At 42.2% G+C, this 19633-nt stretch overlaps 3 protein-coding genes across 5 annotated transcripts; 2 read left to right on the top strand and 1 right to left on the bottom strand.

Annotated features, from left to right (window-relative positions):
- Window positions 1-379: 379 nt before the first annotated feature.
- On the top strand, window positions 380-8668 carry LOC6529556 (ring canal kelch protein). The gene is made up of 6 exons (XM_002090517.4): window positions 380-947; window positions 2506-2907; window positions 3734-4972; window positions 5035-5579; window positions 5926-6956; window positions 7025-8668. The coding sequence occupies exons 1-6, from the start codon at window positions 505-507 to the stop codon at window positions 7772-7774; spliced, it is 4410 nt and encodes a 1469-aa protein (XP_002090553.3). The 5' UTR covers window positions 380-504; the 3' UTR covers window positions 7775-8668.
- Window positions 8669-8677: 9 nt separating this feature from the next.
- LOC6529554 lies at window positions 8678-18939 on the bottom strand. 3 transcript variants are annotated; one of them, XM_015196894.3, is made up of 8 exons: window positions 18815-18939; window positions 15099-15652; window positions 11787-12129; window positions 10747-11150; window positions 10550-10671; window positions 10320-10435; window positions 10147-10264; window positions 8678-10092 (listed from the first exon to the last, which is right to left on the bottom strand). In XM_015196894.3, exons 2-8 carry the CDS (start codon window positions 15406-15408, stop codon window positions 9622-9624), a joined length of 1884 nt encoding a protein of 627 aa, XP_015052380.1. In that variant the 5' UTR covers window positions 15409-15652; window positions 18815-18939; the 3' UTR covers window positions 8678-9621. The 3 variants fall into 3 exon arrangements, with proteins under 3 accessions (XP_015052380.1, XP_015052382.1, XP_015052381.1); XM_015196896.3 differs by having other exon boundaries at window positions 18810-18914; XM_015196895.3 differs by lacking the exon at window positions 18815-18939 and adding an exon at window positions 18569-18696.
- Window positions 12128-14997, top strand: LOC6529555. Its single transcript, XM_002090516.3, has 3 exons — window positions 12128-13797; window positions 13968-14574; window positions 14642-14997. The coding sequence occupies exons 1-3, from the start codon at window positions 13466-13468 to the stop codon at window positions 14843-14845; spliced, it is 1143 nt and encodes a 380-aa protein (XP_002090552.2). The 5' UTR covers window positions 12128-13465; the 3' UTR covers window positions 14846-14997.
- Window positions 18940-19633: the final 694 nt, after the last annotated feature.

The raw sequence follows: 19633 nt of genomic DNA, 5'->3' as shown, positions 1-19633 counted from the left end.
TTTATAAAAGAGGATTAATCATATTAATAAAAAATATATTTATTTATTTCTTACTTTATTTTATAACCTTGTGTTTTAAAAATTAATTCCTTAGAAATTTATTCTGTTATTTTCGTAATCTGTGTCCTGTTGGAAGCCAATTTAACATTCAGTGTGCACTACTTTTGAAATTTACGAATAAATACAAATTAAACGGGTAAAGGGGCTTAAAATGTAATTGTAAGTAACACAGCACAGTGCCAGTTTGGAATTTCAAAATATAAATGAGCTTCTAATTATTTTAAAAGTTTTAAGCGAGCACCACAGTTGGATCATGTTAAAAATGCCTATCGGGGCATCGATGAGTACTCATCGCTAGGGGTAATTTGCGGCCAACCCGATACTGGTCACACTGCTCTGTTCGCGTCCAAAAAGTGTACAATTTTTCACCAGCTCGGTTTGTTTTTTCCGACCAGGCGAGGCACATTCGATTCGCTCCGACTTCCGACTCCGATCCGTTTTCGGATGATAGCTCTGAGCGCGCTGCTAACCAAATACACGATCGGTATTATGAGCAACCTTAGCAATGGCAACAGCAACAACAACCAGCAGCAGCAACAGCAACAACAGGGCCAGAACCCACAACCACAAGCACAGAACGAAGGTGGAGCGGGGGCGGAGTTCGTGGCGCCACCGCCCGGACTAGGAGCAGCAGTGGGCGTGGCAGCCATGCAGCAGCGCAACCGCCTGCTGCAGCAGCAACAGCAGCAGCACCAGAATCCCGCCGCCGAAGGAAGTGGCCTGGAGCGGGGTAGCTGCCTCCTGCGCTACGCCAGCCAGAACTCCCTGGACGAGAGCTCCCAGAAGCATGTCCAGCGACCAAATGGCAAGGAGCGTGGCACGGTGGGGCAGTACAGCAACGAGCAGCACACGGCGCGGTCCTTCGACGCCATGAACGAGATGAGAAAGTAAGGATAGCTCGAGGTCCTGCCCAGGATAAGTTCGTAAACATATATGATAAAGTCGTTTCGCACAAAGCAGGAGCGAGGGTTTGTCAGGACCTTAGTGCAGGATCCCTAGATACAGAATATATTGCACTATACTTAGCTAAAGAAGAACTAGGTGTAGATCTCCACTACACGCTACAAATTCGAGATCATTAGTTATATATCTTTATTCTCACCTGTGGAGGTTTCCAATAAGAATGCCATAGGTAGAGCGTTGAATAGTTTCTATTTTGTGGAATAGTTAGCACTAGATGCTATGTAAATGATTATGTAAATGAGGACGCCTAGAAAAGTATCAAAAAGTTACTAAAGTCGCATAATAAGTCAGTCATTCACAAATGTATTTTTTGCTTGTTCAAGAGCAAACCAACTTGAAGTCCAACCTAAAAATGTGTCAAGTATTTCCCAGTCATTATTTCCTTGTCGAAACAAGCTGATCTGAGTTTCTACAATTAACAAAAACTTTCATTTGCAAAATATGATAACTTTTCGATGACCTACCTCAAAGTAATATAAATAGAACTGTGCTAACTACATTCTATATTAAACCCACCTCCTCTGTTCCCGGACAAAGGGGCATAATTCAATCCCTACATGTTGGACGGGGACAGGTGGACCGAGTGCCTCTCGAGTTTTAAGATTTGGGCCAAGATGCGAAAATAAAATCGCTGAAAATGTCAGACGATCGTCACTCGCATATTTGCGCAGTTCGCTTTGTTTATCTGGCCGTTGCTAATATTTGTGTTTGCACACTTTATATGTATATTTGCCGACGCTTTTGTCGTACGGCCATTCGCATTAATTATTGTCTAGGTTTTATTATGATGAGTTTCTTACGCCTTCGGGTTTCGCATTGGGCCACGACCTTGAACTTGGTGCGGCAAAAATGATATTCGTTTTCGAATTTTATTTCGATTCCGCTTCCGCATTTGGTTATTTTTTGGAAAACTACTGGCCGCATGGAAAATTTATTGGCAGCTTACATAAAACGAGTTTTTTCAGCCCAATCTGATTCGGCACGAAAGTGAATGTGGTGTAACCCAAAAAGTAAGCCGAGCGTTGTAATCTGTATTGTTTGTTTGGAATTGATTTCCAGAGGCTCATACATTACGAAAATTTTATTAGGTTCTAAAGAAAAAACATTTTTTTTGCTTCATAATTATGACACCTACGATTTTAAAGGTAAAAGACTAAGATTTCGAGTGGTCATCAAGACTTAATTGCGCCATAATTTGCAAAGCTAAAATTATTTCCGTCTCTTTTTTCACAAAACAAAAAACAAAACATTTTCCCTTCGAAAAAAACACTTTTATTTACAAATATATCAAGCCTTGAAGCCCGCTTTTAAATTGTTTATTTGGCAATCAAAACGAAGCCATGCTAGTGGAATTTGAAATGTTTGCAATCGATTTCAGAGTCTCAATATTGTCGATACATGACGGTAACTAATAAAATTACTGCGCACAAGAAAAAAATTTATTACACCTTATATATATATACGTATTTCTACCTCTTTCAGGCAAAAACAGCTCTGTGATGTCATACTGGTGGCCGACGATGTGGAGATCCACGCCCACCGCATGGTGCTGGCCTCCTGCAGTCCGTACTTTTACGCGATGTTCACCAGCTTCGAGGAGTCGCGGCAGGCCAGGATCACGCTCCAGAGTGTCGATGCCCGGGCCTTGGAGCTGCTCATCGACTACGTATACACTGCCACGGTGGAGGTGAACGAGGATAACGTGCAGGTCCTCTTGACCGCCGCCAACCTGCTCCAACTCACAGATGTGCGAGATGCTTGCTGCGACTTCCTGCAAACCCAGTTGGACGCGAGTAATTGCCTCGGCATCCGGGAGTTCGCCGATCTTCATGCCTGCGTGGAACTTCTCAATTACGCAGAGACCTACATCGAACAGCATTTCAAGTGAGTGACGAGATTGCGATGACGCACTAGGGGCAGACGAACATAAAAGTGTTTTGATTTGCCTGTTTACAGATAGGAATCCATTTCTGTATCTGTTCACTGTTTACTTTTTGAGTATATCTATTGGGAAAACTCAATTTAGTTAGTTCTATATGTGTGGATATGTGTATTATCCACTTATATTCCAGTGAAGTGCTTATGCATTTATTCTTTATTCAAAGTGCATATCCCGCTATTGAGGATGGAGAGGTGTCGTACAACAATTTCAATTAAAAAGGTTTAGTTATGCTGGAAGTTATTTGAAATAACACAGGGTTATAACGTGTACCAAGTTTAAGTGCTTCAGGCTCGACACCAGTTTTTTTTTATTATATTTTAAAACGATTAAATGCGTTTATAGGTGTGTTGGAACGCATAAAAATTTAAATAGTTCAACTTTGCTTTCTGATTCACTTATTAACAAAAAATCTACAAAATTGGGGACAGTCACGTATTGTTGTCTCCTAGCATCTACTGATAGAGGTAATTTTTGGGCTTCCAGAAGATCACGTTTTTATTCTTATATTTATTTTATTTTCGAATACAAATACTGAAATAGCTCCATTAATAACCAAAGCTTCAGAACTATTTAGGTTCTCATTGGTTTCATCAGTCAAAAACAAAGTAGGTTAATTATTAAAATAATATAACTGTAAACAGACGGAAAATCGAAAGCAAATGTGCAATATAAACCAATGAACCGGTTGCGATTAATTCAAGTTACTATGCTCACTCCGCTCGTTCCGTGCGCCCCAGTACTGACTACTTGTGTTTGGTTTACTTGCAGCGAGGTGATCCAGTTCGATGAGTTTCTGAACCTCTCGCACGAGCAGGTCATCAGCCTGATTGGCAACGACCGGATTTCAGTTCCAAATGAGGAGCGCGTTTACGAGTGCGTCATCGCCTGGCTGCGCTACGATGTTCCGATGCGGGAGCAGTTCACCTCGTTGCTCATGGAGCATGTGCGTCTGCCGTTTCTATCCAAGGAGTACATCACCCAGTGCGTGGACAAGGAGGTCCTCCTCGAGGGCAATATCGTGTGCAAGAATCTCATCATTGAGGCCTTGACCTACCATCTACTGCCTACTGAGACGAAGTCCGCTAGAACGGTGCCCAGGAAGCCGGTGGGAATGCCCAAGATTCTGCTCGTCATTGGAGGACAAGCACCCAAGGCTATACGATCCGTGGAATGGTACGATCTGCGAGAGGAAAAGTGGTACCAGGCTGCAGAAATGCCCAACCGGAGATGCCGCTCCGGCTTAAGTGTCCTGGCTGACAAGGTTTATGCTGTTGGAGGTTTCAATGGATCCCTGCGTGTGCGCACCGTAGATGTCTACGATCCGGCCACGGATCAGTGGGCAAACTGCAGCAACATGGAGGCCAGGCGGTCTACCTTGGGAGTAGCTGTACTTAATGGTTGCATATACGCCGTGGGCGGATTCGACGGCACAACGGGTCTGTCGAGTGCTGAGATGTATGATCCCAAGACTGACATTTGGCGGTTTATCGCCTCCATGTCGACGCGACGCAGTTCTGTGGGCGTAGGCGTCGTCCACGGACTCTTGTATGCCGTGGGCGGGTACGATGGCTTCACTCGCCAGTGCCTATCTTCAGTGGAGCGCTATAATTCGGGTACGGACACATGGGTCGCTGTGGCGGAAATGAGTTCGCGGAGGAGTGGCGCAGGAGTGGGAGTACTGAACAATATCCTGTATGCCGTTGGCGGCCACGATGGTCCCATGGTGAGAAGATCCGTTGAAGCCTACGATTGTGAAACGAACACCTGGCGTTCGGTGGCAGATATGTCATATTGCCGGCGGAATGCGGGAGTGGTGGCCCACGATGGCCTGCTGTATGTGGTCGGGGGCGATGATGGTACCTCAAACCTTGCTTCTGTGGAGGTCTACTGCCCGGACTCGGACAGTTGGAGAATACTGCCTGCTTTGATGACCATCGGACGCAGCTATGCGGGCGTGTGTATGATCGACAAGCCCATGTGAATGGAAGAGCAGGGTGCATTGGCCCGGTAAGTCAATGGAAGCATTGTTGCCAAAATAAATAATAATTATCGTTCATGATTCTTTATAGCCAAGCTGCTTCGTTGGCCATCGCACTGCTGGATGATGAGAATAGCCAGGCAGAGGGCACGATGGAGGGCGCCATTGGTGGTGCCATCTACGGTAATCTTGCGCCGGTTGGAGGGGTTGCAGCTGTTGCAGCTCCAGTTGCACCGGCTCAAGCTCCCCAGCCAAATCATCCGCACTACGAGAACATCTACGCGCCAATTGGACAGCCCAGCAACAACGGCAACAGCAATCAAGCTGCAGCCATCGCCAATGTCAATGCCCCTGCAAATGCCGAGGAAATTCCGCAACAACAACTACCAGCTCCCACTGAACCTAATGCCAATAATAATCCGCAACCACCAACAGCACCAGCTCCAGCACCACCACAACAACAACAGCAGCAAGCACAGCCACAACAACCTCAACGCTTACTTCCCATGAATAACTATAGGAATGATTTGTATGATCGATCTGCCGCCGGCGGAGTCTGCTCTGCATATGATGTTCCCAGAGCCGTGAGATCTGGCCTTGGATACAGACGCAACTTTAGGATAGATATGCAGAATGGTGAGAATTGAGAATAATATCAAGCAGAAGGCAGTTTACGGAAAGTGATAATTTCCGTTTGCCTATTGGCACTTTTAAGTTTGAAATGCTCGTACCAACGAATGTTGGATTCAAACTGTAACTCTTTTCAACCTGTTGTTTGTGCTATATAACTTTGTCTGTATTAGGTTGCCTTCTTTTTATTGAATTATTTAAGCAAACATATTTTTTTAATGTTGTCGAATAGGAAGCAAGAGCCATTGAAAGTACAAATCAATTATTAGTTTCTACCGATTTATTTAAACGCAGTTCCTAACTGTTGGTATAACTAATGAATTTATATTAAACTCGTTATTTTGAACTCTAGGAAATCGATGTGGAAGCGGTCTTCGCTGTACTCCACTTTATACGAACAGTCGATCCAACTGTCAACGTCAGCGCAGTTTTGACGACACGGAGTCCACGGATGGCTACAATTTGCCTTACGCCGGAGCGGGAACAATGCGATACGAGAACATCTACGAGCAGATTCGAGATGAGCCACTTTACCGTACATCCGCGGCTAATCGAGTACCGCTCTATACACGTCTCGACGTTTTGGGTCATGGAATCGGAAGAATTGAGAGGCACCTTAGCTCGTCATGCGGCAACATTGACCACTATAACTTGGGAGGACATTACGCGGTATTGGGACACTCGCACTTCGGAACTGTGGGCCACATTCGATTGAACGCCAACGGATCGGGAGCAGCAGCCCCTGGCGTAGCTGCAAGTGGCACCTGCAATGTTCCAAATTGTCAAGGTTATATGACAGGAGCTGGATCCACCGTTCCAGTAGAGTACGCCAATGTAAAGGTTCCTGTGAAAAACAGTGCCTCTAGTTTCTTCAGCTGCCTACATGGTGAGAACTCACAGAGCATGACTAATATTTACAAAACGACTGGAGCGGCAGCAGCTGCAATGGCTGCTCATAATTCTCCATTAACGCCAAATGTGTCCATGGAGCGAGCAACCCGATCCTCATCCGCTGGGGCGGCTGGATCAGCAATAGCAAGTGTTGAGGACCATTCGGCGGCGGATAGTATTCCAAGCTCATCCAATATCAATGCCAATCGGACAACGGGTGCCATTCCGAAAGTGAAATCAGCCAGCAAGCCAGCTAAGGAGTCGGGCGGATCCTCCACGGCCGCATCTCCAATTTTAGATAAAACTACATCCACTGGATCGGGAAAGAGTGTAACCTTGGCGAAGAAAACTTCTACAGCAGCAGCACGCTCGAGCTCTTCCGGAGATACCAATGGCAATGGGACTTTAAATCGGATCTCCAAGTCCAGTTTGCAATGGCTGCTAGTAAACAAATGGCTGCCACTGTGGATTGGCCAGGGACCCGATTGCAAGGTAGAATCCCTTCGTTATTTTTATCTTCACTTCACTTAAACGAATTTCACTATCTGCATCCATATTAGGTAATCGACTTCAACTTCATGTTTTCCCGTGACTGCGTGAGTTGCGATACTGCTTCAGTGGCATCTCAGATGTCAAATCCGTATGGCACACCCCGTTTAAGTGGTCTTCCCCAGGATATGGTGCGCTTCCAGAGTTCCTGCGCTGGAGTTTGTGCAGCAGCCGGAGCAGCTTCTACACTACGAAGAGACACGAATGCATCAGCTCGCCCATTGCACAGCACTTTAAGTCGGCTGAGGAACGGAGCTGAAAAAAGAAACCCCAATCGGGTGGCTGGAAACTATCAGTACGAGGATCCTTCCTACGAGAATGTGCACGTTCAGTGGCAGAATGGTTTTGAATTCGGGAGATCCCGCGACTACGATCCGAATTCCACCTATCATCAGCAGCGTCCTATGCTGCAACGGGCTAGATCAGAAAGTCCCACTTTTAGCAATCAGCAGAGGCGACTTCAGAGGCAAGGAACCCAAGCTCAACAGCAATCGCAGCAGCTTAAGCCTCCTGGATCCCCAGATCCCTACAAGAACTACAAACTTAATGTTGACAACAACACCTTCAAGCCGAAGCCTACTGCTGCCGATGAGCTCGAGGGAGCTGTTGGGGGAGCGGTAGCTGAATTAGCACTTCCTGAAGTGGATATCGAAGTTGTAGATCCTGTCTGCTTAAGTGATAACGAGACTGAGACAACCAGCAGTCAAAACAACCCTCCAGGCACTACCAACAGCAATAATCTGAACGAGCACTATGATTAAAAATTGATAAAGTAAGTTGGTTCTGGCAGATCAGCGTTGTAGTTGAAATGTTTAAGTGTGTAATTAAACTTCTCTGAAACTCTACAATTTTGTACGGCTTGTAAGATTTTATATTAAAAGTAAGCTGGATTTTATATTTAAAATCAAAAGTGATACCAGTTTATTATAAGAAGAGTAGTTTTTACTTGAGTTTTCAATTCGCTATTACATGTAATTTTCGTAAGATTTAATGTCTCCAGGGACAGGAACCTTTTATATTACACAATTTCTAATTACAACGCTGCTCTTTAAAATGGGATCTCAAACAACAATAACAGCAAAACAAATCGAGCAAAATTGAAAATTCATTTTAGAAATCAAAAAGATATACACTTAAACATTGTAGAATTTGATATTACTATAGAATTGGGTGACTTTGTGTAACCAGCCAAAGCTCAAGATCGTATATTATTATGCTGCATTCTGTAGTTGTAGTTGAAACGAGAATTTTTTTGTGTCATGTCGAGTTGTAGGTAACCTAAGAGCCACATCATATCACTCTCCGAACCCCATTAAGCAATATGCACTTGCATTTGATATGATAGTTCCATTACTTTTCCACTGCCTACTCAAATTTCCATTTCCCATTGGCATTTGGCACATGCACCTGCTTCGTTTGAGTATGTTAAGTTATGGCTTTAATCCGAAATAATAATTAATATTAAGCCAGCTATTGTACAAGCTCTCCATTAGAATACTATTGTTTAAGTCAATTAGTGTTACAGGTATTATTTACATGCATATTTATACACGCGCATATACAATACTCCAAATCGGTACATAAATATAATCATACTTACATTTGTATTGAGTTTAACTAATTCATAATAAAATAGTTCAACGAATTGAAATCCACGGCTGTAGTTGTTTTCCTGGAAGATTTTTGTTTTTATTTTAACAAACTATTATAAAATTGGATGCTTCGTTCTCGCTTTGTTGTTCATATACACAGATACATTAAATATCAATACCTTTAAATTAAAAAATACAATATCTGTTCGTAATATACTCGTTTTTATAGATATATCTTGCCTCGCTCCCGTCCGCTGCCAATGCCCTCCAAGGATTTTCTCCTTGGTCGCTCGAGGCTCGATTCGCCGATTTAGCCGATATGTTTTCGCTATGCTCCCTCATATGGATAGACTCAAAAAAGCATAAACACTGATGAGCGCTAAATTGCATAGTATACGTATATGTTTATATTTCTTGAAATTTCGCTTCTAAATCCAATATTACGGGAATGATTTATTCTTACTCGTTTACTCTTTAAATATTTGTAGTAATTTGTTTGGTTGCAATTGCTCGCTATGTCTACAAGCTTTGTCTAAATCGCTGATAAGTTCTTTAGGATTAGATTTTATATATTTGCTGTGGTCGCAGCTGTTGCTGTTGCTCTTGATGTTGATTTTGTAGTATACTTCGTTTCACCGCCTCGTTCAATGCTAAACCTAAAATATACATGAAGAACTAAGAACTAAACTAGAGAAATTCGTTACAAAATTAGCCCAGAACTATACAAAAACGCTTTAAGCGCTCGCCTCCCTCTTACATTCGTTCCTCTAACCCAGATCAATTGCAAAAAAATAATATACATATTGCTAATTAATTGCCAAAATAAAATAAGCGACAATAAACATGTTGTCGAAGGGCCTGGAATGTCTTCTACTTCGGAAATATATACTGATAAAAGATTCGAAAACCGATTGAGGGATCCCAAAACAATTTCAAAGTGCCGCCTGTAATATTTTCGCATTTACACTCGCGATATATTTATTCTGACACTAACCCAGCTATCAAGATCCCGCTATCTACTTGGGTAACTCATAGATCTGGACGGGCAGCGCCTTGGGCGTGATAATCTCATCCTCAAAGTCCTCGTCATCCCCGTGGATGGCATAGTCCCCGCCATTGTGCTCCCCCTCGAACTCGTTGGGCACGATCTCCACGTCGCTGGGCCGCGAGGTGCTCCGTGATCCTCCGCCGGAATCGCTGCCGTGCCGATTGGATCTCGTCTTGGTGGACTTGCTCACGAAGTCGCGAAGCATGTGCGAGTACAGGATGTCATCCAGGTAGTACATGGTGCCCAAGTTATATACGAACACCTCACTTTCCGTAATCTGGGCATTATTAACGCTGGTATAGTTGCTACCCGGGTTACGGGTGATCTTTATGTGGCCTCCGCCGATCGTCTCGAAAACCTCATTGTCGCGGAGATCACGGTTATACAGTCGCCCTTTAACGAAGTGGTTCAGCAACATTTTAACGCCGCGTTGTGAGGCCTAGAAGTATGTGGTTATCCCTACTCAACTGTGGAGGATATATTCAGCACTCACCATGACCTCATCTGACAGCTTGTCGAATCCTAGCTTTTCGAAGGCCCTATCCTCTGGCACAAAGAACGTGTAATTGGCTCCGGAAATGTGGGGGGCTATCTCGGCACTGTTAAGATATCTGTTTGAAGAGCATTTTGTTATTTAATTACTTAATTCCAAATTCGGATTTCTACCTGGTAATCTGGGTAAATCGGGGATCTCTCTCCAAGGCCAAAAATGAATGGGAAAGGAACTGTGCTCCAAACCAGGGGAATGCCAGCAACGGAGGTGTCTCCTTGTCTTTGTGCATCTATTAGAAATGGAATAAGCAAAATATAAAATTTTGTTATCAAATATGCTGAGCTAAATCATTTGTCCATGGAAATGCGTTTTCGTCAGTGTGTACTAGGCATAATCAGCTTACCTGGTGCAATTTGGAGACGACAGCTTCGGTGACGAAGAGCACCTCGGAGATAATAAACACCTGATTGCCATTGGAGAGGTTGTAGTCGGACATAATGCTCACATTATTCACCGTGGGGGTGGCTATCGATCGAGGGAAGGGCCACATACCGTTGACATAAATTGAATTTGGGAATATTATTTATGGGAGCCACTTACGTTGGCCGTGGAAGACGACATCCTCGCCACCCATGGTGGTCACGACGACCTCGTCCATATTCCGAACATCGGCCAGCCGCAGGGGTCGCTGCATGGGCAGGAAATGGTTCCTAAGCACCGACTCGGTGAACTCCGGCACGGAGAACGGATAGAATCCCCAGTCGATGGGGTGCCAGCGCTGGAAGGCGTTGTCCGACGGAATCAGCACCGTATACGCGTTGTCGTCCATGATGCGGGTCAGATTGCTCTTGGAGAGGAAGTGCTGAAACACTTTGGTGCCGGTCTTCATGTTTGCCAAAAAGGACATTAGCGGACTGGCCTTCGATTCCTTGATAACGGGCTCCACCTTTGCATGTGCATTCGTAATGTTCGGCTGCTCCAGTGGCTGAGGGTCGTTGTAGCGGCTGCATGATGCACAGGGAAAAATGGTCATCACATCTTAAATTACATCTTAGTCTTACTAAGTTTCTGGTATTATAGCATAATGTCTGTTTTACTTCCGGAAAGTCAACATTTTCTAAACTCATAAGATAAATATTTGGCATTTTCTTCAATGGAAAGGCATCGACCGATTCGTTCTCTATGTGCCACGAATATTCAGTGGATGATTATGGGAATGTGGTGGAAGTAGGTCCACACATCGAGATTGAGATGGCCTCGGTTAGCATTGCGGAAGAGGAAACCCTCAAAAGTTCGAGAGTGTGTGTGCGAAAGTTGGACCAGCGAAAACTTTGTTTGCCGCCTGATAAATTTCGCATGAGTGCACTTTTGAGCGCAAACAAACTAGGACTAGGAACTCAGCAGAAGTGCACTACAGTGGTTCTGCATAAGCCCTAAAAAGGATATGTTAAAAAAATTGCAATAAAAAAATAATACAACAACTCAATACTCTTCGTGGTAGCTAAAGCTTTCTGAAATGCTGCTGCTATATATTTATTTGTACTTTAAAGTTTAAACAAATAAATCCATTACAAAATGCACACATTTATGGCACAGATTCAGCCCACTGTGATGGAAAGGGTGCCGGTGGCCTTACTCACTTGTTCGTTTCCTGGATATTGCGCTTGGAGTAGGGCGACTTCCTATCGCCCAAATAACCATCAATTGCAATGGCCATCAGGTTCTCATTGATACGCAGCTTGTGGAGTATTTGCTGGCCATTGAGTAGCCAAACATTGTTGTGGGATTTTTCCAATTTACGGAAAACGATTTTGTGTCCGTTCCCATTGCCGAAGGACTCCTCCTCCTCCTTGCTGTTCCCATTGCCATTGTAGCTGTCGAAGATTTTCCCAGGCACCACATGCTCCAACATGAACTCCTTCAGCCGCGGTTTCTCAATGCTCCGCACATCGATTTTGGGCACAATCAACGTGTACGGCAGGTCTGTCCGGAACATGTCCACCGGAATCGCACATGCAAAGGAGAATAAGAGTTACCAAGGTACCCTGGGAATTGCTCGCTTAAAAATGTAAACTGTTTTCGTTTCATTAACGGCTAAGTGCTGCGCTCACCACACCTGAATCCCCCACCTGTCTGCATGCTAATCAAGTAATTAACTATGGGCTCTGCCGCGGGGTGCATAACTTTTTATATTTTTTGGTGGGTAGGTGTGTGGTTTGCCGAAATTCATGGCTTTAATTAACTTGTATTAGTATGACATAGGCGTTGTGGACTGTTATGTTGTAAAATAGCTGTTTTCAATGATTCTTAATTACTTGTTTAGTATTCACTTATATGGGATTCCAAGCTTAAAAATAATACAGCAATTTTACATCTAAGCATTTTTGTGTGGGAGTGGCACTTTTAAGCGGCTTGTGAGTCTACTTGTCTTATCTTAACTAGCAAACTATAGCAAACTATAGAGGCTAGAGTTCGCCAATAATGTAAAAATGTCTTCTTTGTAATCCCACTAGCTTAGTAACGGATATTTGATAGTCGAGATAGTCGACTATAGCGTCCTCTCTTGTTTTTACTTTTTGTGTGATATATATGTACATGACTTGCAATTTTGGATTAATTAGGCAATTTTTTTTTGTTATAGCGAGAGTTCAATATTAATATCTATTAATTGGTCCATTTTAATTTTCTTTTACAGCATTTAAAATTTATTTCACATTTGCCTTTTAAAAGTTTTTGCCTTTTTTTTCTAGATAATAAAAATGCTTTTATACGATGTTTTTTAACTTCTTGTCTATAGTTACTAACTTTAATCTCTGTTGGTATTTCAATTAAACATCTACAAATCGACAGCTACGACATCTCATTTTGAGTTTTTTGTTTTCCATATACCAACACAAAAGGAAATGAGTAAAATGCTGTATATTAAAAACGTAAAAAATTATGTAACCGGTAAAAGAAAGTGTTTCAGACCCTTATTAAGTAGAAACTGCAAAAACTTTATAGAAGTTTGCGAATCTGTCTAGGTCATGCCTGATCCAAAATTTTGTATAAATGTAAATGAGGTAAATTCATTTAAAAATTGTAATTAATGTAGCCCATGGCATGTGTGCTAGCTCAGCGTGCCTGTCCTTATCTTCTCCGCCCCGAATTTGACTGAGTAATGGGTATTTGATAGTCGACGTTACTCGCGTATCGCGTTGTCCCTTACTTTTGTTTATGATCAACATTTGGACAGCTGAACGAAGTAATTTGTCAACGTCACGCACTTCCATTTTGCTACTTTCGGAGTTTCCCAGGCTGTCTGGAAGTTAGTTGCGCCATGTCCTGCCTCAAGAGCGTTCTGCAGCTGCTGCAAGTGCTGACAACGCTTTCGGGTTGCAACATCTACAAGTACGTCGAAGGCAGGCGGGTATTCATAGTGAACCGGAAGATTGATTTTCTGGTGGGGGCGGTGCAGAGATTCTGGCTGAGGCCGTATCTGCTGATGACCTTCCTGATGCACTTTGTATTCTGGTTGCTGCAGTTTCGCGAGGGACTGACGGATCTAACGCCTGGGAGTGAGAAGCCACTGCAGCTCATTTACACAATAGGACTGACAGTTGCCAAATATCAGAATGTATTAATAAGCACGGGAATTGCCTATCACTACAGGTAGAGTTTTTTAAGTTGAAGTTTACTTGAAGTTCTTACAACTGCAAAAGAGTCACCGAACTTATTTATAAGGGCTTGTGAAGTTCTGCAACGACATATTATAATTTTATAATTGTAATGGACTCACTTCGAAATGTGTTATTGTTTTAATAATTACATCCCAATTACAGGCATCATCGTAAGCTAATGCGACAGGTTCTGAATCAATTTATAACAGTCTATTATAGCTACGAGAGAATTTGCGGAAGGGTGCCGAGAATTAACTGGCTTCTATTTGGCATCCAAGCCTACAGAGCAGTTATCGCTACGCGCGCGCCCATGCTAAGAAACCAAATAATGGTTCTGGGCTATAACCAAAATGTTGACATATTAATGGGACTATCCGAAGTAATCTTTATCTGCATTCAGCCCCTCCTATTATCATTAGTTGTCTACTTGGGCATCATGATACTTTATGCCTGCTACGACATCAAAGTGCACCACAATCGAAGAAAGTCATTGAAACTCTTCGTCTTCTACAGGCACCTCATCAGACTTAGGTACATGTTCGACCGTTTGGCCAGGCCTTTTGTGTGGACGGCTTTAGTGCAGAACTTTTTCCTTTTCATAGCCAACTTCCACTTGATACTTTACGATCAGCAATCAACCATACTTTTTGGGGAGTCTCTGCTAAGGGCAATCATATATCCGGTAGCCCTGCTCCATATAAATGTGACTATTAGTTCCGTGGAGAAAACATTTGGTCAATTTGAAGCGAGTTTCAGACCTCAGCGACAGGTGAGCAAGAACTTTTAAATTCTTCTTATCAACAAGATAAAATGTGCATTGACAATTTATTTCTCAGACACAAATGCTATGGCTTTACAAGCACGTTGTGATAGCTACTGTTGATAAAAGTGACATGAATGCCTTTCGCCTGGACCGGGGACACATTTTAGATGTGCTAAGACTAGGATGGGCCTTCGCCATGTTTACGAATGGCTTGTTGCTGAACAGCACCGCTAGGCTTAAACATTTTAAGACTGTGAATTATAAAAAATTGTTGTAGTTTGCTCAATTATTTCCTAACAAGTTAAATATTCGAAGAATTTTAGTATTTAAAAATCATTTGTTAATAACAAATGAATAAAATGTGTTCTGTTCTCTAAGTAGTAATATCGCACACAAATTAAATACTCTAAGGATTCTAAAATTCATAAATCATTTTATAGTAATAAATGAATGATATTTGTTCAGTTCCCCAAATGGTAACATCGCATAATGATTTTATGCAACTTCAGTTTTCCATGCTGGAAACTCACCTGGTATCGATTTGTAGCCGTACAACTCGAGGACGGGAAAGCCATCGTCGATGAACCGGTAGACCTGCTGCCACTTTTCGTCTTCCTGGTTAACGCGTTGCAGGATGGCCAAATCGGGCAGCGCTTTGGCCTCAATCAGCTTGGCATTCTTCAGGCTTGCATCGATGCCGCTTGACGTTGTGGATGCTGCTGTTGCATTTGCGGCAGAGGTAGAGGCAGCGGCAGCGGCAACATCGGCAATCTGCAGCAGCGGCAGCAGAGACAGTAACACAAGTGTTGCTACCGGCACTTGCAACATTTTGCGCGGCATTCGAGTTTCGGTGGCTGTTTTATTATATTTTGTGTTCCTCTGTTCTGCTCGTTAGGGAACTGAGAAATTATTTTTAATTGCTAACACTTTTGGAGAGTTTTCGTTTGTTGCTTCTGTGAGTTGGGTGAGTTTGTTGCCACTTGTTCTTCAGTTTTTGATAGTTTTACGGTACCACGAGTTTATTCATTTTTTGTTGTTTGCAAACTTGTTTTCGGCGAGAGAAGCTTTACATAATTGTCAAGTGCTGGAAGAAGAGGCGGTGATTTTGATTAGTTTGCAAACTTTTAACTTATTGAAATTCCAGCCGTCGTCTGTGCGACTAAATGCGGGTATTCAAGTGATTTGTATGCAAATGGCATCGCGTTTTTCGCCATTCTATAAATACGAATATCTATGCGGCTATATGTATGTACATATATATGTATAAAAAAGAATAGTTTGACTGAGTTCATCACGCTGCGATTTGCATTCGGTGATTGAGAATGCAGTCTGGGGAAAACCCCGAAAGGGCGGCACTTTTACGCTGATATGCCAGCAGATAGCCAGATGGGTATCAGGGATTGTTGAATTTGCACACTTCTAGTCATGATGGGCCCTCTCCCATTTTATTCTTATTTTGCATTTGAATCGTGGCTGCCTAACAAACCATAATGTGCGACAATTTGTTTATTTGCTGACCTCTGCGCTCAAATCTGATCGCATACAAGGCTGTTCACTTAGCGGCATGTGCACACAGATACGGATACATGTATCTGTATGTGGCTGATAGTATGTGAAGAAAGTAAATTAATTTCAATTTAAGTTGACAAAACTAGACGGCAAACTACGGCGTAAATAAACCCAGAGAGAAAAACTGCGGCAAACACCAATCATATTGAGTCAAAGAAAAACTCCCATCTAATTTAATTTTTTCCACACAATCCGGAACATTTCCTTAAATTAAAACACGTTTAAATGTGTTAGACGTTGCTTTTAAATGATTTGTTATTTCTATGTTTTTTTGAGCCCAGCATTTCCAAACCGAACTCAACCGCACCGATTCCCGATTCGAACTATACTGTGAGTCCAAGGGGTGGTCAAATGGCCCGACTGGAAGACCGAAGCAAAAGCCTGAGACAACAGAAAAGTCGGGCGAGAAGCAGAGGAAAACGGGCTCAGAGCAGCCCGGTGGGAAATGGGATGGGAACCTGTTTCTGCGATGCCAAGTATATCAACAAAGGACCTAGCCAAGATTTGAAAAAGGTGTACCGAAGTGTGATGCAAAGTATGTAAAATACAGAAGATTCATGATTACATGAATAAAAGACATACAATATACTTTAATCAACGTTGAGAAGTAATATTAACAATAAGCAATAATTAAATCTTAACTTGGTAGAGCCTCAATATTACCATACTGACACATTGAACCCGACCCAAAAATCGCATTATGCAAATATGTATTTGTAATATCGATCCATTTTAAAAGTTTTCCCAGGCCGACCCGATGAATACAATTTCCATCTTATTTAAATTCCCTGTGCATTTGCCACCGGGCATTTATCACTTATCACAAACGCTCATTATTCATGATTATGCTTTGGCTTTTGTGCAAAATTGTGCAACTACCGCCGCAGTCCCGGCTCACATGGACTACTGGCTGTCTGGTCTGTCAGAGGTTCCCCATTATTGCGGAACTCCCCACCATCGCTGCCAGTACCATTCTCAAACCCAATCGCAGTCCCAGTCCCGTTCCCATTTCAGTTTCACAGAGAAAGAAAATAATACATTTGATCATATTTCGGGAAATGTATATATTCGTAATATCGGAAAAGAATGCAACTAATTGAAGGTTAGAATTAAGGAAAGACTCTATTAGTTCACTTTGTAGCATGCATTGCTTCATATTTGTTCTCAGTGCACTCCCCGTCTGAATACTACCAGCAATTGCTGTGATTGTGCTGACGAGGTTTTGTGGCCGAGCTTTAGCATCAACCGACTGACTGCTGCACTATATATATATAAATGTTGTCTTGCCCTGTTACAACTTTGTATTTTTGGCTTCTTTCCGAACCGCCTTTGTGTGTGCGAGTGCTTGTGTGGATTTTAATGAGAGTCTCGTGCAGGTCTTCCATTGTTGGAAGCTGACTCTGCCGGCCGACGGTATTGTAATTGATATTATTGTCAACCGGAGGGCTTATTTATACTTTAAGTCGGCTTTTAATAAGCAGCACTATAGCTGCGGCCACGGCATTTCGTATGCGAAGGGAGCGGTCAGATTTTGTCTTGATTGAAAGCCAGCTTTTATTGGGCGCTTTTTGGATTGTTTTCGTTTTAAATGTTAAAATGGTGTGTTCTTTAAAGGTTAAGGAAGAGTAAAAGTAAGATCAAATAAAATAAAATAATTCCGACAAGTTTTTTGCTGTCTGTGTAGATTGAAAGTTGGTGATACTTCTTTAACTGTTTAGCTAACTGCATCAATCACAATCTGTTTGAGGAACTGCATCGCCAATTAACTGAAATGTCGGGCATCCCAATGATCAAGTGCCAAATTGAACTTTCAATCAACTTGGTTGAACTATTTAAAAAAAATTATCCACCGAAAGGTGAACTTAAACAACTTGTAATTGGCATGTTCGGGATAGTTTCCGGATATCTTATCTGCCATAAGCATGTGCTCCCTTGCCTTGCTTTTTAATTACTTTTCCACGTAACGCTTACCATGAGCTCGTCCTTTTTGTACGCTACGTTCTCGTATGATTAAAAATTCTTGGGAAACAATTTTCATAGTTTTTAACCGGGGAAAAGCCGGTAAATCAAGCCAGGCACGCACACACTTGTTATTAGGAGAAACGGAAATGAAAATGGAAAGGCGCAGGGGATTGGGAATGGTGCTGGAAAAACTCTGTTGCCGAATTTGTGTATACGAAAACCGGAAGGACGTGGATTGTAGTTTGCAATAGTGATAGTGGCGGTGATAGTAGCAGTAGTAGTAGTAGTACTACGACGGATACTACTACCGTGACCAAGAGCAACAAAACAGCAGCAGCCGCAGCAGCAACAGCCGCAACAGCAGGAACAGCAGCAGAGAGTCCAGAGTGCAAACCAATTGAAATTAATTTGCATAATATGAATGTGGACATTCAGCAATAGAATGGAACCGAATCCACTTTCCACCCACCCACTTTCGCCTCGATGCACAGGCCGCTAATTCTGGGATTATTCACAGTTTATTGCACTTAGTTTTCTTGCACAAATGTTCTTGCTCCCCAAACAGTTTTCGCCGTTCGGCCTCACACTTTCTGCGTTTTTCTTTTCACATTTTCATTGAGCATTTGGCGTTAATTGGATTGCATTCGGTTTTATTAGTGGCTTGTTTAAATTTTCATTGCAACTTTTAGCCAGTACTGGTTTCACTGAACTTTACTTTTCCGCTCTACGCAGCTCGCGCGTTGCTCTTTGGGCAAATGTTGCGTCTGTTGTGCCGGAAAATTGACTACGGATTGAGAGCTTTCGTCTTGATTGCGTCGCTTCTCTGTGCTTTTTGTCTCCTTGGTAATGGCCTAGAGTTACCAGGCTTCCGATACATATATCTAATTAATTTTAAACTTTAATTTTAAGGGAATGGTTCTCATTCAGAGCAATATTTATTCAACTTTTTAAGAACTTATAATTTCGAATGTTATAGAGGAAGCCAAAAGTGAACCAAAGCCTCGCATAAACGTACATAAGCTCACATAGGTAAGGTCATAAAGCTTATACTTGCAGCTAAGAATCGAACCATGTAGGATTTTTAACATATTACGTATACGATCTGTAGTCTACATACCTTATTTACTGTAAAGGGTCATGCAAAGTGTAACCGTATATAAGCTACAGTAACTTGAAAAGTGTTAAAAAAAAACGTTGCGGTATAATATAACTAATTTCTAATGCTGACGGGCGGTGAAATTTAATATAAAATTTAGTTAATTTATTTTAATTTAATTTACTTTGAATAAATATGTTTAAATTTTGTAAATACTAATGTAGGTAAAGGACCTTAATCACGAGTTACAAATTTTAATAAGAAAAAAAATTAATTCGTTCTTTAAGTTGTTTTAAATTAAATCTCTACGCTTGACCGCACTTTGTCCGTTTTCCTCTCCGACAAATCTGTTTTATTAAATTAATTAAGCATACGCCTTTTGGACTTCACACGCACACAGGTGGGATAACAAGACTTAAACACATCGAACAACACTTG

Source organism: Drosophila yakuba, chromosome 2R (assembly GCF_016746365.2).
Source record: "Drosophila yakuba strain Tai18E2 chromosome 2R, Prin_Dyak_Tai18E2_2.1, whole genome shotgun sequence".
Lineage (NCBI taxonomy): Eukaryota > Metazoa > Arthropoda > Insecta > Diptera > Drosophilidae > Drosophila > Drosophila yakuba.
This window is presented reverse-complemented; position numbering and strand designations above follow the sequence as displayed.